At 43.6% G+C, this 26,424-nt stretch overlaps 1 protein-coding gene across 16 annotated transcripts in view; it reads right to left on the bottom strand.

Moving 5' to 3' along the window:
- Positions 1 to 26,424, bottom strand: part of ncam1b (neural cell adhesion molecule 1b) — a 106,583-nt gene that overhangs the window by 8,239 nt on the left and 71,920 nt on the right. For 3 of the 16 annotated variants that reach the window (XM_031790882.1, XM_031790888.1, XM_031790889.1), the window contains exons 2-16: positions 24,400 to 24,474; positions 23,832 to 24,041; positions 22,432 to 22,575; positions 21,828 to 21,965; positions 21,516 to 21,633; positions 20,499 to 20,659; positions 20,065 to 20,207; positions 7,849 to 7,999; positions 7,361 to 7,548; positions 6,881 to 6,977; positions 6,566 to 6,736; positions 6,141 to 6,269; positions 4,433 to 4,435; positions 3,044 to 3,168; positions 1,737 to 1,917 (exon numbers count right to left, since the gene is read on the bottom strand). In XM_031790882.1, coding sequence (XP_031646742.1) covers positions 1,737 to 1,917; positions 3,044 to 3,168; positions 4,433 to 4,435; positions 6,141 to 6,269; positions 6,566 to 6,736; positions 6,881 to 6,977; positions 7,361 to 7,548; positions 7,849 to 7,999; positions 20,065 to 20,207; positions 20,499 to 20,659; positions 21,516 to 21,633; positions 21,828 to 21,965; positions 22,432 to 22,575; positions 23,832 to 24,041; positions 24,400 to 24,474 — 2,034 coding nt within the window. Of the gene's footprint in view, positions 1 to 1,736; positions 1,918 to 3,043; positions 3,169 to 4,432; positions 4,436 to 5,211; positions 5,245 to 5,574; positions 5,590 to 6,140; positions 6,270 to 6,565; positions 6,737 to 6,880; positions 6,978 to 7,360; positions 7,549 to 7,848; positions 8,000 to 12,627; positions 12,658 to 18,586; positions 18,611 to 20,064; positions 20,208 to 20,498; positions 20,660 to 21,515; positions 21,634 to 21,827; positions 21,966 to 22,431; positions 22,576 to 23,831; positions 24,042 to 24,399; positions 24,475 to 26,424 lie in introns of all 16 variants that reach the window. The other 13 variants (XM_031790883.1, XM_031790886.1, XM_031790887.1 and 10 more) reach the window with 9 other exon arrangements.

Below are 26,424 nucleotides of genomic sequence, written 5' to 3' on the forward strand. Positions count from 1 at the left end.
GTTTTGGTAAAAATCGAAGGGATGGGCCTAGAGAAAAGCAACCACTCTTAAATTCATAGACAGAGCTATGGATGCAAGGACTGACCTGACCATCCATTATATCAAAATTATAGTTTTAACCATGTTTTGAGGCAAAACACTGTTTTCACATTTAAGTTGTCTACAAACGTATAGTAAAAAATATATATATATTTTGGGTTCTGATGGTTTACAACTGTTGAACTAAGCTCATGAGGCAAGTTATATTCGTCAAGAATCAATGGGTATATATCATTCATTTATAAGTCAAAAAAATTTGTGTAGCAACTAAGGATTCTAGCTTTAAAGCAAGTTCAAGCAAAAGCACAGCATGTGAGAGAGGACTACGCCACAAACCATGAGTAAGGAAACTGGGGGTTGAACGGTTGTGAATGGGATGCGAGTTTGTCTGGGAGGTGAGTTAGAAAGGAAAGCACAAACAGGAGAAGTGAGAAGGAGGGATAAGTCCTGCTATGTTTCAGTAAAGCACTCTGCATCGCCTGAGGCCTGGCAGGGATTTGTTGCATCATAGCTGTGTAGTGTTGCAACACAGGTGTCTGTGGGTGTCAGCAGTCAGTTTCAGCTAGCTAAGACCTGCTATGGAACAGGAACGCTGCTGCATCAGTTAAGGCCAAACTATGTAGAAGCAGACTGCATCCACACACACGGACTAAGACCATCCATCTACATACTGTACCCATCACTGTAGCAGGATAGACCATCCATCTACATACTGTACCCATCACTGTAGTAGGATAGACCATCCATCTACATACTGTACCCATCACTGTAGCAGGATAGACCATCCATCTACATACTGTACCCATCACAGTAGCAGGATAGACCATCCATCTACATACTGTACCCATCACTGTAGCAGGATAGACCATCCATCTACATACTGTACCCATCACTGTAGCAGGATAGACCATCCATCTACATACTGCACCCATCACTGTAGCAGGATAGACCATCCATCTACATACTCTACCCATCACTGTAGTAGGATAGACCATCCATCTACATACTGTACCCATCACAGTAGCAGGATAGACCATCCATCTACATACTGTACCCATCACTGTAGCAGGATAGACCATCCATCTACATACTGTACCCATCACTGTAGCAGGATAGACCATCCATCTACATACTGTACCCATCACTGTAGGAGGATAGCATTTGTCCATAGCGGAGGCAGCCTGTTGTAACACTGAGAAGGCAAACTCATACAGTGTGTCACACACAACTTCGGTGAAGGAGTTTAAATCTAACAGATTGGAAATTAGAAACAAATTGTGCGATGTATGCCAACATCACAAAAAATAAACTGTTAAAAACAAACTCTGGACATGGTCAAAAATAAGTGTTAGTTTGGGTGGTCCTCGCAGACAAAAATACCTTCTTCACATACCCTCTGGGACAGACAATACCTTCTTCACATACCCTCTAGGACTAACGGTGGAGAGTTCTAGTTCGAACATTTCCTGCTGCACAGCGAACACCCACGAACAGCTCTGATCAACAGCTGGCTTGTTTTTCTATTTTCTTAATTTTGCCTGCTGAGAACATCTAGACGTCTAATTCCTATTAAGTGTACTGTCAGATTTATGTGGTTGGGAGAACAGAAAATGCTCCTGTTTGGGACATGATCGAGTTTGCTGCCTCAGCTGTGTGTGGCAGTGCCATTGTGAGTGCCCTGTGCACGGTGTGGGTACCTGGGATGGCAGCGGGTTCTGGAGAGGTTCTGAAGGTCAGGGTTCCAGGTTGGGACTTCCCCTGCTGGTTCTCTGCCACCACAAACACATCGTACTCTGTGTTCCACTCCAGTCCGCTCAGAACCACATACTCACTGCCACTGGGCAGCCGGATCTCTGGCTTCCAGTCAGCCTGATGCTTCTAAAGGACACACACAATCCATGGTCAACTTAATGATACAATACAGTACCTGACAGCCTCTTTTAGGAATGTATTCCTTGAAAGGACATGGGTACAAAAGCATCATTTTTTTGCATATAAGAATGCACATTGTCTACAACTGTCTATGGTGCTTAGTACAGTGCCCCAAACCCACTGGTTTATAGCAGACTACTGTAGGTATTGTGAGTATTCACTGGTTTATAGCGGACTAGGTAGTGTGAGTACTCACTGGTTTATAGCAGACTAGGTAGTAGCAGTACTCACTGGTTTATAGCAGACTAGGTAGTGTGAGTACTCACTGGTTTATAGCAGACTAGGTATTGTGAGTACTCACTGGTTTATAGCGAACTAGGTAGTAGTGGTAGTACTCACTGGTTTATAGCAGACTAGGTAGTGTGAGTACACACTGGTTTATAGCTGACTAAGTATTGTGAGTACTCGCTGGTTTATTGCGGACTAGGTAGTATGAGTACTCACTGGTTTATAGCGAACTAGGTACTGTGAGTACTCACTGCTTTATAGCGGACTAGGTATTGTGAGTACTCACCAGTTTATGGCGGACTATGTAGTAGCAGTACTCACTGGTTTATAGCAGACTAGGTAGTGTGAGTACTCACTGGTTTATAGCAGACTAGGTAGTGTGAGTACTTACTGGTTTATAGCAGACTAGGTAGTGTGAGTACTCACTGGTTTATAGCAGACTAGGTAGTAGCAGTACTCACTGGTTTATTGCGGACTAGGTAGTATGAGTACTCACTGGTTTATAGTGAACTAGGTACTGTGAGTACTCACTGCTTTATAGCGGACTAGGTATTGTGAGTACTCACCAGTTTATGGCGGACTATGTAGTAGCAGTACTCACTGGTTTATAGCAGACTAGGTAGTGTGAGTACTCACTGGTTTATAGCAGACTAGGTAGTGTGAGTACTTACTGGTTTATAGCAGACTAGGTAGTGTGAGTACTTACTGGTTTATAGCAGACTAGGTAGTAGCAGGACTCACCGGTTTATAGCAGACTAGGCAGTAGCAGGACTCACCGGTTCATAGCAGACTAGGTAGTAGCAGTACTCACTGGTTTAGCGGACTAGGTAGTGTGAGTACTCACTGGTTTATAGCGGACTAGGTAGTGTGTGATGGGTGAGCCTCCATCGTCCTGCTTGATCCAGTTGACTTTGAGGGAGTTGCCTTTGGTTTGAAGTGTTCCCTCCAGCTTAGGTGGTTCAGGTTCCCCTAAACAAACACATGAGTGATATCAAGGTTAGTTGGTGAGCTGAAGTGGTCATTCTGAAGACGTAGAATGTATTACAGCTGGTCAGCAGCTGCTGTTAAACCCTTAACTGGTTTCTCCTAAACCTGTTTCAAAGACGTGAAGAAAGCTGTTAATATTCTGTCCTAGTCTTCTCCAGATGGCACCCTTCCTCCATACTGTTTTACTAGAGGCACTTGTCTGCCTCTCCAACTAAAAGTGCTCATGAACAAGCTGTGAGACTACTGTGGAGTGCTAAAGTGAAAGTAGCATTTATACAGCAATTACACATGATTGGTCAGGACACAGCCAGTAGGGGGGATGTTTGTACACTGTAAACTACTTGAGAGGGACAAATGAGGGTTAGTGCAAAAAAGTTATTACAATGTGATAAATCTGTGAAATTGTTGGGATAAATTCAAAGTTATATCAGAAGGTGTATTTGTTTGTTGAATGAATGAATGAATACGTTATTCGGATGAATAACTCCCATTACAATCTGTGACAGTGATCGCCACTGAAACAAACATCCAGCACACTAAACAGGAAAAGTGGGAATAGGGGGGCGCATAACAAGGAAGTTAATTGAGACAAAATGTAAGACTATCAGAGCTAGTTTCAGGGAACTTCATTTAGATCTAAGTCAGTGGCCTAATGATATTCCAAAAAATGTGTAGAAGCCAACAAATGCCTTGCAAGTCAATAATTACTGCTAGACAAGTTGGATGAAAAGTCCACGCTCATAGGAGAGGATGACATGCACTTCTGAGATCACAAACTTGCTTAGGATAAAATCATTTAAGACAGGCTCATATTTTAAATGTATTTGTTCGAGTTGAAAAAAGGCCTGCTTCGTTCTAAGCAGGAAGGATTTTTTTGGAGTGGCACAAAATGAAATACATGGGATTTCTGCAGATATATACAGTAGCTAACACAAATGAGTATTGTGGATAGAGAATCCAGTAAAATATATCACTGAGCTAACAACTCTGCAGGTCAGTCAAGGAACATCATTCACAGTACTGAGAGGAGTTACAGTAGGAACACTTCCTTGCTAAATAACTGACAGTTACAGGGAGCTACAATCAGTCTCGACAGTTGAATGGCTACACATGATGGGTTAACATGATGGAAAATAAATGGAAATAAATGGGACATTATTGAATTGGGACATTTAGTATTTATGTTATGAATGACTCTCCAGTAAAACTAAGATTCTTCTGATGAAAGTTGGGAACGAAAAGTTACCTTCTGCAGAGTGATGACATCATCAGCGCCATGCAAGCCACATGATGACAGTCACATGAAACGCACGCATGTGATTGGTTGAAAGGAAAGTGGAAACATGAAAGATATAAAAATAGACAACGTAAACATGGACAGGAAAAACACAGATATAAGACTTGAAGACAAAATTAAACAAAACAGAGACTGAAGACTAACACAAAACAACAGTGAACTTTTGACAACACTGAAAACACAAGCAGGGACAAATGACAGGTTTTCCTCTGAGAGAAATGATGACTTCAGCTACTGTGGCTAATGCTCTAGATTTACAGTCATTTCAAATAAAATAACTTTCAAAATATGGTAATAAATGGAAAAGGGTACATCCCAAACCATCCTTCTCCTGCAAGACAAAATGATTGACAACAGAGGAAACGCTGCGGTATTTCCAACAAAGACATACATATTGGAAATACTGACAGAAAACAGCAGCATTGATGTAAAAACACAGACGTATTCCTAATACTACTTAGTATTGCTAATACTGACGGACATTGTAGTATCAGTTGTACATGTACAACCTACACATGACACGACAACACAAGAATATTTGGGAAGAGTTAAGTTGTATCAGTAAATGACCATAGCTTCTTACTGTAGGTACTGTTCAGTAAGAAGAGCAGCAGGTAATAGGGGGTGTTCTAGGCTATTTGTCTTGGTATAACAGAGTCTAAGTCACATGCTAACTACTCATAATAACTATGATCTTTGGCGTAATCCCTAATAACCGCATAACAAACCTGAGTCCTCAGTGAAAAAATGAAAAATGCCATCTAAGAAGTCATATATATATATACAAATTGTTAGTATGTCCGTACAAATCTGTTATCTGCAATATAATATTCCTGCACATTAAAGGTATTAAACTATTTAGGTGAAATTGAGAGAACAGAAAGCAAAAGAAACATGAAACAATATTTCATGACTGCCAAATCTCAATGGAAAATGCAGAGGCAAATGAAAGCCACATGAAATCCACTGACTGTATAAATAGACTAGACCGTTTTAGAACTGGAGACAGACTGTTAGGCAAACACTTAGAAAGTTTATCCAAAGTTCAAACTAATACTCAGAGTGAGTGTGTATGATGATGAGGCACTTACTTGTGTAAGAATAACCTGAGCGGTCCAACAGAAAAACAGATGAGAGAAAATGAATAAACAGAAAACTACACAACAAGAGTGTGACAAAAAAGAAAGAAAATAAACTATCAAGGCTTTATGATAGCAGCATCAACCAATCAGAATGTCCTCGGATACCAAACGATCAGTTCAACTCTACATATGCAGTGCATGGCATAATATTCCTGAGTTAGGAGTGGGCAGACGTTCTACTTCCAGTGACATTTACAACCAACAGGGGGCAATCAAGGGTAAGGAAAGAGCAAGAGGGAGAGAGGGAGAGAGAGAGAGAGAGAACAAGGGTTGTCTCATCATCCTAGCAGTGAGAAATCAAGCCAGTTGTGCAGTAAAAGCTTCTTCCTAGATTTACAAGCACAGCATAGGGCAAATATGTTTGATCTGAAGGTTCTATATTCTGACCAATATGTCTATGGTGGAGCTGACAAACAGACTGTATCAACAGAGCTGAATGTATTGATTCATTCTAATGAGGAAGTGCAATGGGCAGTGGCAAGGTGGTTGTTGGGGAGGTGTGAAGTGTGACTTACGGACAGGCTCTGTCTTGAAGACCAGAGCGGGGCTAGTTTCACCCTCTCCCTTGCCGTTGATGGCTAACATCTTCACCTCATAGTTGGTCTCAGGCTTCAGGCCTATGATGGTAACTTCACTCAGAGTTCCTGAGGATACAAGTGAGAATTACAATTACTGACAAATCCACAACAAACTGCACTCAGACAGAAATATCCATTTGACAAGTAACAGGGATGCAATGATTACAGACAAAAACATTTGCTTTTTTTCCTCATTAGAGGGTAAATCCAACAAGCATAAATGATTATATAGGACGGATGTTTCATTTAAAAAAGGCCAATGAATGAGAAAAAGAAACATAAAGAAGCACATTTCCTTTTTTTATCCCTCACATCCCTCTCTCTTTACCCTTGTAGCACCCCCGTCCTGCCCCTGTACTCACCTCCTTGGACGTCATAGACCTTCTGCACCCAGGTGCCCCTGCCCACAGTCTTCCATTCAGCCCGGTACCGGAGGACGGGTACACCCCCGGTGGCGTCAGGCTCCTGGAACTCCACCCTGGCTGAGCTGGAGAACGGCTCCACCCCCCCGAGGGACGGGGCTGACGGGACATCTAGAGAGGAGAGGAATCACACATAAAGGTACTCATTAGAGAACTACAGTACATTTAATTCGATGACGGCATTAAATATTAGATTCACAGTATAGAAGCATGACGATTTTGGATAATTAGCTACAGATTGTGATTGTGACTGACCAGCCTGAATGAGGAGAAACTCCTTGGATTCTGTGCCCATCTCATTGGAAGCAGTACAGTTGTAGCTCCCAAAGTCATTCTCAGACTCTGGGGTGACCTGGAACAGAGGAGAGAATCGATGCATGAAAGTGGGCAGAAAAGCATTACAAACACAAGGTGACTAAGATGCATGAGTCAGTTTGTTCCACTGTTGTTTGTCCATTAGAGATGCCTGTTTGTATTCCTCTGTCTCTGTGCTTCCCTCTACTGAATAATGAAAACACACTCAGTCTCCCCACAATGGAACTGGGGGAGAACCCTGCAAATACTAGCTGTCACACATTAAATCTTTATGACATGTAGAGTGTTCTTAATTCTGTGTGTGTATTCATGTGTGTGTGTGTGTGCTCAAGCATGTGTGTGTGCTCATGCATCCGTGTGTGTGTGCGCAGTATGCCTATGTGTATGCGAGTGTGTGTGTGTATTTGAGTGGGTATCTACCTCCAGGTAGCTGGCTGTGGGGCTCTGGAAAACCTTGGCTTTGGTGACGTTAGCGTTGGGAAGCTGAAACCCGTCCCTCAGCCACAGCATGGACACGTCACTGGGGTGGGCCAGGACCTCACAGCTGATGTTAGCTGCATTCCCCTCCCAGGTATACACTGTCACTGAGCCCTGGATCTTAGGGGCATCTATGGAGGAATGAACCAGCAATGTGAATAAGAGATTGCTGTCTTTTGTCTTAAATATTTAAAAGAGTAGGTTTTGGCTCAAATGTTGGAAGCTGCAGGCAGTATGCCAGGCCTGATGAAGACTGAACACTAGAGACAGTGGTTGCGTCCTTATTCCCTATATAGTATACTACTTTTGGTACCCTATGGGCCCTGGCAAAAGTATTGCACTATAGGGTGTAGGGCTCTGGTCAAAAGTAGTGCACTATAGGGAATAGGATGCCATTTCAGATGCAGCCCTGTGACATGTAGAGCTCTTACAGCGGACTTCCAGGTAGGCGGGTTGAGAATCCACTCCGATGGCGTTGCGTGCAGAGCACAGGTACTGGCCAGCGTCGGTGAACTTGGCGTACTTCAGCGTGAGGGAGGACACACGAGCATCACTCCTCACTACAACGTTCCCATCCAGACTCTATAGGGCAGGAAATCACAGGGTAGCAAGCAACAAAGGACCTCTGTTTGCAGTACATCAATGTTAACCTCATACCCCATTGTGATCCATGCATTATTGAGAACCAATACATTATAACACTCTGTAGTTATATCATTGAACTCTGAGCCTGGAGACAAACCATTGTAGCACTGAGTGCTTTTCCTATGGCTGTAACATCAAAAGGTGATGACACGACACATGGCCTGCCCTTACGAGAGAGACAGAGATACTGTAGAGAAAGATCACAACCCTCTGTATTGTACAGTAGAGATGTGTACAGTAGCAGAGCACATCACTAATGGTTCAAGATGGCTGTATGGATGGAGCCATCAAGAGCTTTTCACACAATGGCTGTAGAGTGAGGTGGCTGAAATCAGATACTGCAGGCTATTTAGGTCTGAGCCTGTTAAACGCTACTGGTCTATAGTAGTGGTTCCTGTAGACTGGATAACATACCTAGCTTGCACTTTTACACACACAGCCTGCTGAGTGGTTCACTTTATTGTGTCAAATTCAACTAGACATTAATAATATATTGTCATACTAAGTGTTGAATTATTTGTGTTTCCCAACAGCAACATACTGTCTGATGTATAGTTCATACATCTACTGTATACATATTATAGGGCAGGCATTCTAGTACTGTACAAAACCCGTGGTTGATCCATGAAATGTCAACTCACTAAAATGATTCTATTCCTCAGAATTAACTAGCTACCTAGTCAGAGCAGTGCAAACTGTCACTGTCTCTGTAACTCTAAAGCAACACCATGCTGACTAAATTCAATAAGAGTTAAGACTCAGAAGTAGAACAATAAGGGTTCAGAAGGAGAACGAAAGCATGTGGAATGGGGAAGAGGGCAAAAACATAGCGTGCCGATACATTCAAGTCCTTGCCAATTAAAACTAGAGCAGAAACCCTGCTAATGGCTAATTGATGTTCGTCTAAAAATACACTACTTTAATTCATTAACGCCAGATACACAAGGTCTAAATAAACAGTAATGTACGTAACCTTTAGTGTCGGGGTCGGCTACTCTTGTTGTTGACACTGAACAGTCTGGGTCGGCTACTCCTGTTGTTGACACTGAACAGTCTGGGTCGGCTACTCTTGTTGTTGTTGTTGACACTGAACAGTCTGGGTCTGCTACTCTTGTTGTTGTTGTTGACACCGAACAGTCTGGGTCTGCTACTCTTGTTGTTGACACTGAACAGTCTGGGTCTGCTACTCTTGTTGTTGTTGTTGTTGACACTGAACAGTCTGGGTCTGCTACTCTTGTTGTTGTTGTTGATACTGAACAGTCTGGGTCTGCTACTCTTTTTGTTGTTGTGGACACTGAACAGTCTGGGTCTGCTACTCTTGTTGTTGTTGTGGACACTGAACAGTCTGGGTCTGCTACTCTTGTTGTTGTTGTTGACACTGAACAGTCTGGGTCTGCTACTCTTGTTGTTGACACTGAACAGTCTGGGTCTGCTACTCTTGGTGTTGTTGTTGTTGACACTGAACAGTCTGGGTCTGCTACTCTTGTTGTTGTTGTTGACACTGAACAGTCTGGGTCTGCTACTCTTGTTGTTGACACTGAACAGTCTGGGTCTGCTACTCTTGCTGTTGTTGTTGACACTGAACTGTCTGGGTCTGCTACTCTTGTTGTTGACACTGAACTGTCTGGGTCTGCTACTCTTGTTGTTGACACTGAACAGTCTGGGTCTGCTACTCTTGCTGTTGTTGTTGACACTGAACAGTCTGGGTCTGCTACTCTTGATGTTGTTGTTGACACCGAACAGTCTGGGTCTGCTACTCTTGTTGTTGACACTGAACAGTCTGGGTCTGCTACTCTTGATGTTGTTGTTGACACCGAACAGTCTGGGTCTGCTACTCTCACGCCAGTCCAAACCACTGTTAACTCATGTTAGGTGTCGTAGAAGAGCTGAACTTCTGGGGACCTCTGCATTTTATTTTGCATGGCTTTGAAGTTCAACACCCACACATTGCAAGTGAACCATCTCATGCTGTTCAATTAGCTACAGTAGGGACCAGTCTGGGGGACAAACTAAGGCTGTGGCTCAAATAGCACCCTATTCCCTACATAGTGAACTATTTTTGACCAGAGCCCTATAGACCCTGGTCAAAAGTAGTGCACTACAAAGGGGATATGGTGGGATTTGGGAAACTAACTAAGAGAGGAGTAGCGCTCATTAGTTCTGTATTCAAACTCAGCTACTCTTGTTGTTGACACTGAACAGTCTGGGTCGGCTACTCTTGTTGTTGTTGTTGTTGACACTGAACAGTCTGGGTCTGCTACTCTTGTTGTTGTTGTTGTGGACACTGAACAGTCTGGGTCTGCTACTCTTGTTGTTGTTGTTGATACTGAACAGTCTGGGTCTGCTACTCTTGTTGTTGTTGTTGTTGACACTGAACTGTCTGGGTCGGCTACTCTTGTTGTTGTTGTTGACACTGAACAGTCTGGGTCTGCTACTCTTGTTGTTGTTGTTGATACTGAACAGTCTGGGTCTGCTACTCTTGTTGTTGTTGTTGTGGACACTGAACAGTCTGGGTCTGCTACTCTTGGTGTTGTTGTTGACACTGAACAGTCTGGGTCTGCTACTCTTGGTGTTGACACTGAACAGTCTGGGTCTGCTACTCTTGTTGTTGATACTGAACAGTCTGGGTCTGCTACTCTTGTTGTTGTTGTTGTTGATACTGAACAGTCTGGGTCTGCTACTCTTTTTGTTGTTGTTGTGGACACTGAACAGTCTGGGTCTGCTACTCTTGGTGTTGTTGTTGATACTGAACAGTCTGGGTCTGCTACTCTTGTTGTTGTTGTTGACACTGAACAGTCTGGGTCTGATACTCTTGTTGTTGACACTGAACAGTCTGGGTCTGCTACTCTTGTTGTTGTTGACACTGAACAGTCTGGGTCTGCTACTCTTGTTGTTGACACTGAACAGTCTGGGTCTGCTACTCTTGTTGTTGACACTGAACAGTCTGGGTCTGCTACTCTTGCTGTTGTTGTTGACACTGAACTGTCTGGGTCTGCTACTCTTGTTGTTGACACTGAACAGTCTGGGTCTGCTACTCTTGTTGTTGACACTGAACAGTCTGGGTCTGCTACTCTTGCTGTTGTTGTTGACACTGAACAGTCTGGGTCTGCTACTCTTGCTGTTGTTGTTGACACTGAACAGTCTGGGTCTGCTACTCTTGCTGTTGTTGTTGACACTGAACAGTCTGGGTCTGCTACTCTTGCTGTTGTTGTTGACACTGAACAGTCTGGGTCTGCTACTCTTGATGTTGTTATTGACACCGAACAGTCTGGGTCTGCTACTCTTGTTGTTGACACCGAACAGTCTGGGTCTGCTACTCTCACGCCAGTCCAAACCACTGTTAACTCATGTTAGGTGTCGTAGAAGAGCTGAACTTCTGGGGACCTCTGCATTTTATTTTGCATGGCTTTGAAGTTCAACACCCACACATTGCAAGTGAACCATCTCATGCTGTTCAATTAGCTACAGTAGGGACCAGTCTGGGGGACAAACTAAGGCTGTGGCTCAAATAGCACCCTATTCCCTACATAGTGAACTATTTTTGACCAGAGCCCTATAGACCCTGGTCAAAAGTAGTGCACTACAAAGGGGATATGGTGGGATTTGGGAAACTAACTAAGAGAGGAGTAGCGCTCATTAGTTCTGTATTCAAACTCAACAGAAGCAGCATGTCTGGGGCATTAAGTATGCCTGAGGAAACGCTTACATAACACAGACACAGCAGTCAGTCCCTTTTTCATTCCACCCCCATCTTCCTCCTCCCTCCACCCCCCCACCTTCTCCAAACACTGACAGGGATAATTACATCAGAGCTGAAAGGGTGGCCAGAGAGTGTGACAGTGTCCTGCCAGCCTTGTGCTGCTCTCACATATGCCACCCCTTATGTACAGGCAGGTCCTATTGTGTTTCTTGATGAAGAAATATAGACCAGGCACATTAATACTACTTGTTGTAGTGTAGATAGAACATTCAGTTCCCTGTTTTTGGTCTGTATTGTAAGGTCAAAGAGGGTCAACTGCAAATCATCATCGTGGCCAAAGACTGGACAACCACATGGCAGACCAGACCATGATATACAATCTCATTCTGTCCAGAGGAAGAGCATCTCCTTCTGTTCATATGCAACGTGAGAACATAGATTCATTAAAGTTTCAGAACTATGCTTTTCAACAACAGAGAGTTTATTAATAATGCAGGGTGGTGGTGCCTATTGGAAACATCAAGCAATTTTTGCTTAGCTCGATCATTTGTGCACCCTAGACCTTATTCCCTGGAAAGAACGGGAACAAACATCCTTCACCAGTTGTCTGATACCTGGCTACAAAATGGATGAGCTAGGAAAAAGAACATTCAGGTTTCAAGGATCATTTTTCAGCATGATGGTTCACAGAGCAAAGCCACTCTAACAAACCAAAAAGGACTGATAAGAGGTTCTCCATCAGTTTCCATGACTACAGCAACCATAGAAAACAGTGTTGAAGAGAATTCAATAGAGTGAAAAAGGATGCATGGGCATGGTATATGGTAGATAGTGATGGGTATTGGGTATACTATAGAAGCTATACCTTGTGTTGCTCGGGCCGAGTCCAAGAGGCCTGTAGAGGACACAGACAGAATAGAACAACAACAAAAAGCAAAGCAATCCTTGGACAGGAATCCTTATCCAGTACCTCACAGATGGAACAAACAACACTGCACAAGCATGCAACTGAACAACACTTCCCCACTCCTGTACAGAACGTGCTGCTGTAGTCCAGTGAAATGGGCTAATGCTAAAACTATAACCCAAGCACGCCATTCCATTGTTTTTGACACAATTTGACTCATCAACCTTTACGCTCCTCACTGGTATTAAACTACTCAGCATGAACCTATAAATAGCCTAGCCAGCGAGCTAAACAGGTTTTAATGACGTCATTTCAACCCCTTTAGCCTGCTGGGTACATGTTCATGTGCAAATAATAGACATTGGAGTTAGCTAGCATGGAGGGATGCTGAAAGAGAGAAAAATCATAGAAACATTTCTCCATATATCATCTTCAAAATCAAATTATTCAGAATTGTTTTCATGATTATGAATTATAATGAATCCACATTTAATATGAAGTTATATAATCAACACAACATTTAACACTTAATTCAGTCCAACAAAAGATAATTAAACGTGATTTTAAAAAGGATTGTCCACCTGAAATACATTTACTTACAGAGGATTTATTTCCTCTGAATTCTGCCATAATACATATGATAAAAAGCAGCTTTATGGGTTTCCTAATGTTAAGGAGAAACAAGAGGCACGAAGGAGAGATCATTGATAATGGACAACGACGTAGTGATGAATGGAATGGAGTATGGAAGCCAGACAACAAGCAAAATGGTAAACAACTTTCCATCAGATGCAGAAAACAACCAAGTGTCCCATCTGCTGAAACGTACTGCAGGCAAAAAGGCCCAGAACTCAATTCATTATTAATACAGTCAATCTCAACATTCCTTCCAGACCATCCTCTCTCGTTTAGAGCTGGACGCCTTCCAATCACTCACAGATGAGTGAATAATGAGTGAATTCATCTGGATTCTATCTTTAATAAGGGCTAACCTATACCACTGTAGACTCACTGCCTGTCACACAGAAACACAACACACACATCTCTCAAGAGACTAGTTAACACTGGGAAAGCTTCAGTCACACTGCAGGGCAGAACCACACACATTAACAGAACAAACTAATAATATGTCAAGTAAAAGATCCTGAGTGAAGAGTCATCCTAAGTAGGGAGGGGTGTACTGTATATTGAGCCATGGCATGTAGCTAATGTAGATAGTGAATGTATTAACAACAAGAGTTGTGTCCTCCCTGGACGGGTCATATGATATCACTATTCTTCACGGTCCACCTGGGTGTGGCGAGACAGGAGAGACACACATAGCAAGACAGGCACATGTAACACCTGATGTCAGAAAAGCAGTCAGGGACCAGAACCCACAGTGCAGAGGAGGAGCTGCTGCTCATTATTACAGGACGCATAACTAACAGCACCCCTGGTCCTGGCTGGTCTGACACAGCACTGTGAGGTATGCAATTGAGTTGACACATCACTGTCAGACCCATGTTTTATTTTTGTTTAAACAATGGGACGTGGACCAAAAGCAAATGATGGTGAGAGCTGTAAACACCATGCATCTAATCAGTTTAGTGCAACCAGCACTAAATAACATCCCATCAGACAAATCTAATTTCCAGGCAGCACTCCTCATCCCTGGGTAAGCAGTGAGCAGCGATCCTCTCTCTCCCTCTAGAGTATGAAGGTATGGAGGGGAGAGGAAGAGATGCACTGTTGAAGAGGAGATTCTCCAGAAGAAACACTCACATAACTATCTCACCCGGGCACCACACAAAAGGCATCCTCTCTATAGTCATAAACAGCCCAACAGCAGGGTATGGTTACAGGACCTGACTTGGAAAGTGTTTTTTGATGACCGCTGACTAGGATCAGTTAGGAAGCTCTCCATCATTTATCCTGGCTAGCAGCATTCCAACTGTCATACCATGAGAACAAACTGCCATTCAATGTCCAGAGAACCACATTGTACCACCACTGACCAGACAGGCACATACAGTGGGTTCCAAAATTACTGGCACCCCTGACTGGCAATGCACAAACAATACTTCAAAAATTATAAATAATATAATTATAGAGATAAACTCAAAATACCAACATGTGAGAAATACTGTACTGTATTAATGTTTCAATGGAACGAACCAAAATCACACAATTTTTTAATAGAAAATAAATTTAACCAAAATCAAGGTTTCATAATTATTGGCACTCCTCATTCAGTACTTAGTGCAACCACCTCTGGCAAGGATAACAGCGTTTTTCCTGTAATGCTTGACAAGGTTAAGGAACACATTTGGAGGGATTTTGGACCATTCCTCTAACAGATCCTTTCAAGATCCTTCACATTCTTGGGTTTGCGCATGTCAACTGCACTCTTCAACTCAACCCACAGGTTTTTGATTGGATTGAGGTCCAGCCACTGACATGGCCAAGGCAGAACATTGATTTTGTTGTCACTTGCCATTTCTGTGTGGATCTTGAGGTATATTTTGGGTCATTGTCTTGTTGGAAAGTCCACCTACGGCCAAGTCCCAGCCTTCTGGCAGAGGCAACCAGATTGTCAGCCAAAATTGCCTGATACTTGTTGGAATTCATTATGCCATCATTCTTAACCAGTGCCCCTGGACCTCTGGAATTAAAACAGCCCCAAAACATCACTGACCCACCACCATTTTACCGTGGGTATGAGGTGCCTCTCCTTGTATGCATCTCTTTTTTCCATGCCAAACATGCCGATGCTGTATCTGACCAAAACATTCAATTTTGGTCTCATCTGACCAGAGCACCTTCTTCCAGTCATACTTTAAATGACGTCTGTGTCTTGGGGTCAGAAAGGGCTTTCTTCTGGCAACCCTTCCAAAGAGCCTGTGGTTGTGGAGGTGGCGTCTGATGGTGCTTTTTGAAACCTGGTGACCCCAAGACGCCATCAAGGCCTGCAATTATTTCACAGTGATTCTTGGGGATTTTGTTGCTTCTCTCACCATCCTCCTCCCTATCCTGGGGGGCTTAATGCATTTGCGTCCTCTACCCGTGAGGTTTTCAGCTGTTCCATATCTTTGGATTAAAAAAATAAAATTGCCCTGACAGTGCTCAGTGGTACATTCAATCGTTTGTGGATCTTCTTGTAGCCATTACCAGATTTATGAAGATCTACGACCATCTGTCTCTTTTGAACTGCCAGTTCTTTTGTTTTCTTCATGGTGTTGGATGACAAAGGGATATTGCACGCGTGTTACCTCATTTAGTGGAACAGGAAGTGATGTAATGGCTCAATATAGTTCCTTAAGACTTAGATACACTTCAATAAGTGGAATTTAATTCCTGGTTTAATTTTGGTAGATGTTATTTACAATAATCTGTAAGGGTGCAATTAATTGTGAAATCTTGATTTGGAGGAAATGGATTTTTAATTAAATCAATTATTATTTTGGTGGGTTCCATTGAAACATTAATAAAGTACAGTATTTCTCACATGTTGGTATTTTGAGTTTATCTCTATAATTATATTGTTTATATTTTTTTTAAGTATTGTTTGTGCGTTGCCAGTCAGAAGTGCCAGTAATTTTGGAGCCCACTGTTGAAGAGCATTGTGTTGGAACAGTAGCTAGAGAACAAGAGCCTCTCTATAGTAGGTCCCTACTCTACCAGTGTTTAGTAAAGCAGGCCCTTGGATTGAAAGCCTTGTTCTGTTTCAACACCCCTCCCTGAACCAATCACATTATAGTGCTGCAGCCAACAGCAGCCAGCAGCACCACATGATTGAGCTCTCTGATCATTCAGAACACTTCACCTTCAAATGTTCATTCCCAAGAGTTAATAGCTACTTTCCTACTCTCTTTCCTACGCTCAACTATCTGAATACTAGACCGATCTCAATGTGCTTCAATGGAGCACATTATCATAAATTAGGCAGCTCCAGTAAGATTCAATACACAGTAATCTACAGCATATGCTGTCAACTGAACAATTCAATATCTGGTCATCTGTACCACGTTTGAGCTCTGATAAGCTTTGAAGAAACCCATTTTCAAGCACATTTGCTCCTCCTTTCCAGAGCCTGAATGTTCTCAGATAATTGCAGCTTGCAAACCTTGTAAATCAAGTAGAATATTTCATATATATTCAAATAACCCAGCCTTTCATTTTGCGAGATAATGTCCTAAGCACGCATACACATTTCATTTACATTTTAGCTATTAAGAATTGTTACAACAAATAAGGGGGCTGAGAAAACAATGTAATGACAACCCTTGCAAACAAAAACCTTTCCTCAAAAACAAATATGAGTATGAGAGCACTAGAATAGAAGAGTAAGCTGGTTTAAACATGTTTATGTAATAGCTAAAGCATAGTGTCCTCTTGGAACACAATGTTACCATGGCATGTGTTACCCACATTTAGGCTATTCTATGGATTCAATCATTTTGTCAATCTGATCCTCTCTGTTGACATCTCAATATCTCTGTAGTTCTAAATATGTGACAGGGTTAATTTGTCTGCCATCACTATTGTAAACGTATAGGGTGAGAATATGCTGTGTTGAATAAAAAAGAAACCCTATCCTTTATAAAACCTTTCAGCCTATAGCCTACATTTCCTCAGACAACAGTCAGACTCAGAAGACGAGTGGAAGATAGCTGATGGAATAATACACTGGAAAGCCCTGTCAACAGAGATAATGGTAATCCAGCACCTCTTTACAGCAGGAACTATGAATACGTTCATTTCTATGAGTACAACAGTCAGCAGACTGGAGAATGTAAAGGAGTGTTAAAGCACTGAGAGAGGTGGCAATGATATATGTAGCATGACACACTAGCGAAATAGCACACCACAGCATGCACATGCACACACACTTGTAACACAGACACGATTCTCACAAATATCCCTTAACACCAATTCCACACAGGGAAAACAAAACTGCAATTGTCATGCTCATAGCCAATGAGCCAAAACAACAGCACTGATTCAAATAATAGGCCCATATAAACAAGTCCCCATAGTAGCTGGATAGATAGAAGACTATGGCACATATTTCATGTGAGAGTTGATCATTAGCTTACCCTTTCGCCTGTCCTATGATTAGTGCTGCTAGCATGGCAGATGAGGCACAGCCAGGTTCAAAAACAATTAGCAGCCGTTTTCCAAATCACACTATCCTGGCTTCTCGCTAGTAAAGACATTACCTCAGGATCATTGTCCACGAGACCCACAGTGCCAGACCACCGCTGTGAAGGGGTTTCTATTCCTTAAAGCTCCTGTTCCTAATGATAATTCAATGGCGGCTGCTAATAATTTCTTCACCCACCACCGTGGAGAGACGGCTGTAGTAGTACAACACAGACCAGATACAGATACAGACTTAGGCATTTTGATTTTAGCTTCAACCTTGACAGAATGATTGATGATTGATGACAGATATGCAGTGAGACAGATCGTCTACATGAGAGGACAGAGAGGGACATAGACTGAGCAGCAGTAGGGCATGAGGCTGCCCCGGTGGATGGAAGGAGACGGAGATGATCGGACCAGGAATTCAACACAGAAATGAGGAGGTCCTCTTTTAAATGTCATTACGGTAACCATGCTTTCTTCTGACCTCAATAGACAAGGCAGAGGAAACCCCCAAAGTTGAACCAATCAGAACCACTTTCTTGCAACGCAACAGTCAGGCAATAGTCAGGCTATATTTGGAAAACATGCAACTTTGAATCAATTTCATAAACCCTGATGAGATCATATCGTGAGGATTTTCAAGGAATATTGACTGAAGAGCAGACAGGAAAATTCCATAAAAATACTTATTTGATTCTATCAGGGTTTTTGTTGAATCTCATACCCCATACGTCATTTGTTCTATCAATTGATTTTGTTCCATTTCTGTGCCACGCTGATTTCATACCTGATAGATCCTGTTAAGATGTGCCTGCAGGGGAAAGAATGTAGCGATGTAAACTGACCTTCCTGGCGGCTCCGCCTATCTACACTCCCCCTATAGTGCACAGGTACCTACAGCTTGTCTCTGATGGAATGGCCCCACCATTACCTGTCTATCGGACTAGATGAGGTCATTGGTATTATAGGGAACTAGCTATGTGGACAATGGGGCATTATATGAAAATATAAGATCCATAGATTACTGTATGGAGCAGTCTGCAGGGGACAAGCAGAGGCTGCTACAGGAACATATACTATATATACACGAAAGTATGTGGACACCCCTTCAAATTTGTGGATTCTGCTATTTCAGCCACACCCATTGCTGACAGGTGTATAAAATCGACCACATAGCCATGCAATCTCCATAGCCAAACATTGTCAGTAAAATGGCCTTACTGAAGAACTCAGTGACTATCAATGTGGCAGTGTCATAGGATGCCACCTTTCCACCTTTCCTGCTAGAGCTGCCCCACCAACTGTAAGTGCTGTTATTGTGAAGTCGAAACGTCTAGGAGCAACAACGGCTCAGCCGCGAAGTAGTAGGAAACACAAGCTCACAGAACGGGACCGCCGAGTACTGAAGGGCATAGCGTGTAAAAAACATCTGTCCTCGGTTGCAACACTGTGTCTAGAAGCAACGTCAGCACAATAACTGTTTTTTGAGAGCTTCAGGAAATGGGTTTCCATGGCCGAGCACCCGCACACAAGCCTAAGATCACCATACGCAAGCGTCGGCTGGAGTGATGTAAAGCTCGCCACCATTGAACTCTGGAGCAGTGGAAACGCATTCTCTGGAGTGATAAATCACTCTTCACCATCTGGCAGTTTCAGTATGACAATGCCCCTCTGCACAAAGCGAATACAGAAATGGTTTGTCGAGATCGGTGTGGAAGAAATTGATTGGCCTGCACAGAGCCCTGACCTCAACCCCATCGAACACTTTTGGGATGAATTGGAACGCCAACCACGAGCCAAGCCTAATCGCCCAACATCAGTGCCCAACCTCACTGGTGCTTTTGAGGCTGAATGGAAGCAAGTCCCCACAGCAACGTTCCAACATCTAGTGTAACGCATTTCCAAGAAGAGTGGAGGCTGTTATAGCAGCAAAGGGGGGGCCAACTCCATATGAATGCCCATGATTTTAGAATGAGATGTTCAACGAGCAGATGTCCACATACTTTTGGTCATGTAGTGTAGGTCTAAGGTGCTATAGGGACAAGGTCTAAGGTGGGATGGTAACTAGTTTGCTACGAGGTAGTAATATGAACTTCACTGTGTGACCTTCCATTAGCTAGCTGCTGCTCTGGGGCCATACTTAATCAGTAGAGATGAACCTGGCTATGGGAACCTTGCCATGTTTAAGTGAAACACATCCTCTGAGTGTCCCTCTGCAGTGGGGACACAGCCCCAGGCTGGCCTCTCTCTGTGGGCTGACTGTACCTGTTCTCCCTCAGTGAAGGTGCGTAGGCCGAAGCTCCAGTTGATGGTGGGGGTGGGGTCCCCTGACGCCTCACAGGTCAGAGTCACCTGCTCCTCCATCTCAGATGTGCTCTGGTTCAGCAGGAAGGTGATCTTAGGTTTTACTGTAGCAAAGACAGACACACACAGAGCCATTATAACCAACCTGCAGTGACACTCACCTGTATGACCTACAGTAGAGCTACATTCACAGTGTGCACACACCCATTACAAGCAGCACCTGCCATATCTGATGCTAGTACTTAATACCTATGGCTATAAGCACAACATAACCCCCCCAAAATATCCCTTGTTAAAATCCTCCCAAAGTGAATATAGATAAACCATTGATAAACCACCAGAAACCCATCACACAGTCAATCATCTGTCAGTACCAAGTGAGAGGAGTCCCTCACCAAACACCCTGAGGCTGAGTTCCTGTTCGCTCTCCCCAGCCTTGTTCTTAGCGATGCAGGTGTACTCTCCCTCATCCAGCTTGGCCACCTCCATGATGGTCATCTCTGAACCGTCCTCATTAAAGCTGTACTTGCCTCCTGACTCCAGAAGAACACCGGCCCTGGGGGAGAAGAGACGGGGAACACACACATACACACACTCTGATTTACAATCAGCTTTAATGAAATGATGAGAAGCGACCTTCATGACACAACTAAGTTGCTAACTACGCTTGATGATCATTTGTATCAAATAAATATAATAAAAGACTTCAAAACTATTTTGAATTATTTTTCCCCTTGAATTAACTCAGACTTAATTCATATTAGCACAATTCAGTTTTATCAAAATAATGTTTCAGTGTGACATTGAATCGCTCTTTCCAAATGAATATTTTTCTTCCAGTCTTCAATCATGATCTCTCCAGAGTCTACAACAGAGAACCATTTACTTCTTGGCAATGACAATGACCCTTAAGGTCAAGGTTTGACCACAGATAATTACATTGTAGTCTCTTGGACCTTGAGCAGGAGAGAGAGATTGTGAGAGTGAGGGCAAAGCCTATCACCTTGACTGGTGAGTTAAAATAGATCCTCCCCCTTTACCTAAGACTCAAACCCAAAGACAAGTGTCACATGGAGTTCATACCAGTCCTTTCCATCACCTAGCAACAAGGGAAACAGCTCCTCTAACTCTTTTAAGAAGGTGAGAACAACACACTACACTGCCAACAGAAAACCAAGTGCAGGGGACTATCACTCGCATTGGTGTTGGTAGCCTATGGGCTCCATGGTCAGATGGATATCTGCAAAACAGTGGTTAGTGGTATATCAGTCTACCAGTGTGTGTGTGTGTGTGTGTGTGTGTGTGTGTGTGTGTGTGTGTGTGTGTGTGTGTGTGTGTGTGTGTGTGTGTGTGTGTGTGTGTGTGTGTGTGTGAGTGTGTGTGAGAGAGAGAGAGTATGTGCTCCAGTTTACCTTGCCCAGGTCACCATTGGCTCTGGGTATCCATCAGCTGCACAGGTCAACATGGCAGACTGGCCCACGCCTGCTGTGGCATTCACCTCAGACTGCCACACCCGGATGGTAGGGAGCACTGAGGGAGGGAGACATATTATCACACCTGAGACCATGCATAAGACTCCCTTTCAGCAAAGTTACTACTGCTGAAATCCAGCCCACAGTCGTCTGCTGTCTAGGATGTTGATAGATGACTTAACACCACAAAATGTTGGCAAACCCATGAATAAAGTGACAAGGGAAAAGAGAGGGAGGAAGAAGTAGGCTGACCGTTGACGATGACCCTGATGATCTTGAGGTCGATCTCTCCCCGGGCCATGAGGCGGCCCTCGCAGGTGTACGACCCCTCATCTGTCTTCTTGATGCCTCGGATCTGCAGGTGGTTGTTGGGCAGGATCTTAAAGCGGACTGAGAGGAGAATCAAATCAGAATGAATATGTAATGGATGAGGGAAAAAGGGATTTTCAGACAGAGATCCCTGTACACCAGAAAATCTCCCTTTCTATGTAAATTGTTTAATTAAAGTGTTTAAACAGTTTCATATTCATACCCAGCAGTTATAATATTAGTCAGAGAATCGCTCAAATGGAACACTGTCTGACAGCTGTAGAGGGACTTTCTGACATGGTTGAGTAAAAAATGGTGACAAGACTGACAGTCAAAGACAAAAAAAAAGTGGAAACAGGAAAAATGTAGGTACCCTTTAGGGTTACACAACTCTGATAACTTTCCCCAAATTCCCAGACTTTCCACAAATCCTGCTTTTGGATTTAAGCAGGAAATCCTAATTCCTTCAAACTGGAAAACATGGAGATTTTGCGAAAGTTACTGGAATTGTGCAACCCTACTCCTGGCTAAATAGCATATATCTCACCATCCTTCTCCATCTGAATCTTAGCTCCTTTGTGTTTCCAGATGATGGTGGGGGGAGGGGAGCTGATGACGTCACACACAATTTTGGCGTTGTCCCCTTCATTGAACTCTTGGGGGGAGGGGGCGTTCTTGAAGGTGATCCTTTCTACAAGACAAAATACAAGAATGTTAGTCAACCATTTAAAACCATGAAGAACATAATGGGTGTATCCCACATGGCACCCTATTCCCTACATGGTGTACTAGTTTTGACCAGGACCCATAGGGTGCACTACATAGGGAATAGTGTGCCATTAGAGATGTAGGAATGGGTTCATTTAACTGTTTTCCTCTACACCTCAGCCTCTTAACTGCCTTCATTCTGATCACATTAACATGTTGTGCCTGGTGGGAAACCATAAAGGGTTGAGATGATAGACGTCTTCTGATGCTTGGCAGCGTCTAGCTATAGAAACCATTAGTCAGAAGACATGCACCACAGACAGGTTCATTAGGCCCTGTTTTAATGTTCTTTGGAGGGGTTTATTGACTGATGGAAAAATCCATCTCCAGCTGAAAAACAGAAAATAAAGACATTTTGCCCTCAAGCCCTCAATAAAATGTTCGAGCTTTTCCGTCAACACTATACTGAAGGTTGAGGAAATGTAATCATCTAATTCTCCTAAAAGAAAGCTTGGGGTTCTTAATATAACCATTTAACGCTCTGTGATCAGGACATCCCCCTGAGATTATACTATTTCATAAAGGAAACACACTGGTTTTGAACAGGACATCTAACCTACGTCCCAAATGGCACCCTATTCCCTAAATAGTACACGGAACTCCGATGGGACTCTGGTCAAAAGTAGTGCGCTAGAGGCCTAGCGCAGTGGACTAGGGCATCGCATCGCAGTGCTAGCTGTGCCACCAGAGACTCTGGGTCCGAGCCCAGGTTCTGTCGCAGCCGGCCACGACTGGGAGGTCCATGGGGCGACGCACAATTGGCCTAGCATCGTCTGGGTTAGGGAGGGTTTGACCGGTAGGGATATCCTTGTCTCATCACGCACTAGCGACTCCTGTGGCGGGCCGGGCGCAGTGCACGCTGACCAGGTCGCTAGGTGTAATATGTTACGGTGTTTCCTCCGACATATTGGTGCGGCTGGCTTCTGGGTTGGATGTGTGCTGTGTTAAGAAGCAGTGCGGCTTGGTTGGGTTGTGTTTCGGAGGACGCATGGCTTTCGACCATTGTCTCTCCCGAGCCCGTACGGGAGTTGTAGCGATGAGACAAGTTGGTAACTACTAACAATTGGATACTACGAAATTGGGGGTAGATATATATAGGGAATAGTGTACATTATAGGGAGGGATTAGGATGCCCTTTTGGACATATCCCTAGAGAATGAAGAAGGAGGAGCAGTTTACGGTAGAACTTGACGTTGACGGTGGCTTCTGCTGACTGGTCTCCGTTGGTGGCCAGACACTTGTAGGTCCCAGCGCTGTCCACCCCGGCCTTGTAGAGCGTGAGTGTGGACGAGGACTCGTCGTTTCGGGTTACGGTGATCTCTGGTTTGTTGGGCTCTATCCTCTCCCCGCTCGGCGAATACCAGTCAATCTCCTTTGCTACCCCAACAACTGCACAGAGACAAGAGACGGTTAAATGTGTTTGTTTTTGTATCTAACTAGAAAATCATTACGATCACATATTGGTATCACAATGTTGAGTCGCTCTACAAGACAAATAAAGAGCCACAAAGAAGTGTATCAACCTAGGAAACAACCTATACACCTTATAGGAAATAGTACTCTGTTATCCTAGAGAAGGTTACAGCTACCTTGTTCCTGTCTAGTGGCCTGACAACTGTTGTCTACGCACAGCATATCAGGACAGGACACAAAAGGTCAGTGTATATGCAGTACTGCACAATGGGATCTAAACCATTACAAAGAGACAGTAGACTACTACAGTATAATGATACAAGGGCAAGCTTACCTTCACACAGAAAGAACTTGGACTCTCCGACACTGATCTCTCCCTGGGTGGGGGTGATCTCCACTTCCAGACAAACTGACAACAGAACAAAATAGATATCAGATTAGACAGAGCAGTACTTGGAAGCAATATGTTATGTATGTGTGTGTGTGTGTGTCTGTGTGCTGTGTGTGTGTGTGTGTGTGTGTGTGTGTGTGTGTGTGTGTGTGTGTGTGTGTGTGTGTGTGTGTGTGTGTGTGTGTGTGTGTGTGTGTGTGTGTGTGTGTGTGTGTGTGTGTGTGTGTGTGTGTGTGTGCGTGCATGCGCGTGTGTGAGGGGGAATGATAGAGAACAGAGTGAAACAACATTTCATTATTGACATGTGATATTAAAGCTTATGTCTGCAGTGCTGCTTATAATTTATAATTCAGGCGCTGTGCCTGTGTCTCCCAGTGTTCTTCATTCATTCCTTATCAGTAGTCTCCTTATCCTCTCTGCTAGTACAGCAGCCTGTCATTATGGAAAGCACTGCTTGCTCTTTGAGTTCTGCTGTAAAAAGGGCTTGATAGATTAATTTGATTTGATTTGATGGAAACCTCCAGTTCTGCCACAGCAAACCATGACAGACGAAATAGAAAGCTAGTTGGCTTTATTACTGCAACCACATGGGCATAGGCTACTCCTCTGGGTCTACTGTACATCACCTGGGTTAAGTTCCAAATGGCACCCTATTCCCTATATAGTGCACTACACTTAGAAAAAAAGGCTTCCAAAAGGGTTCTTCGGCTATCCCCATAGGAGAATTCATTTTGGGACGCAGACCTCGACCCCTCCACAGCAACAATATCCTACTGTAAACCAAGCTCGGGTGAACCAGTAGGAAGAAAAGGAAATGGTAAACAAAACACAGCAAAGAGAAAACTGTCTGTAGAGAGAGAAAGAGGTGTGTCCATGCCTGAGGTGAAACAGTAGCCTCCATCTCAGTGGTGTTGATAGCAGCAAGCAGGGAGGTAGGTAAGATTCTACTGCTCTTATTGACAGTGGAGCAGGCAAGGGGGGAGAAAAAATGCCCCTTCCAAATCAATAGTTCAATCACAACACAGAAATCTATTCCAAGCCATGGCTCATGTCTCAGAGAAGCACCTCTGGCAGATTGATTGAGGCTTTGCTTTATTGAAAGACCACGTTAAGACGATGCACTTGGCTGACACCTGCAGAGAGTAAAGCCCTGTTCACACTGGCAGTAGGAAGTGACACATTTTCTTTTGCATATCTGATTTGAATCTCATATTTTTGCAGTCTAAACAGACAAAAAGCACATGGAATCAAATATTTCAAACCACATTTTAAACCACCTTCATGGCCATGTCACCTGTGTCTGAATGGTCAAATCCGATTTAATTGCCCTTAAATGATTTGTACTGTTATTTGGCATACCTTGTAGCTTGCTAGCTACACTGTTGACAGTTTGACAAGAACACGAGGTAGCTTGTTAATTGTTTACAAACAATGAAAGAATGTGCTAGCAGGCTAAACAGCAACCTAGTTAGCTAGTTGACTGCTGTGGCTAGCCAAAAGTGACATGTTTTGAAAGTTGGACCTCCCGAGTGGCACAGTGGTCTAAGGCACTGTGGGCATTGCAGTGCCCACTGTGCCACTAGAGATCCTGGTTCGTGTCCAGGCTCTGTCACAGCCGGCCACAACCGGGAGACCATGGGGCAGTGTACAATTGGCCCAGCATCGTCCAGGTTAGGGGAGGGTTTGTTCGGCAGGGATGTTCTTGTCCCATTGTGCACTAGAGACTCCTGTGGCTGGCGGGATGCAATGCACGCTGACACAGTTGCCAGGTCCACAGTGTTTCCTCTGACACATTTGTGCGGCTGGCTTCCGGGTTAAGCGGGCATTGTGTCAAGAAGCAGTGCAGCTTGGCTGGGTTGTGTTTCAGAGGACGCACGGCTCTCGACTTTTGCCTCTCCCGAGTCCATACTGGAGTTGCAGCGATGGGACAAGACTGTAACTACCAATTGGATATGACGAAAAAGGGTA

This window comes from Oncorhynchus kisutch, linkage group LG15 (assembly GCF_002021735.2).
Source record: "Oncorhynchus kisutch isolate 150728-3 linkage group LG15, Okis_V2, whole genome shotgun sequence".
Lineage (NCBI taxonomy): Eukaryota > Metazoa > Chordata > Actinopteri > Salmoniformes > Salmonidae > Oncorhynchus > Oncorhynchus kisutch.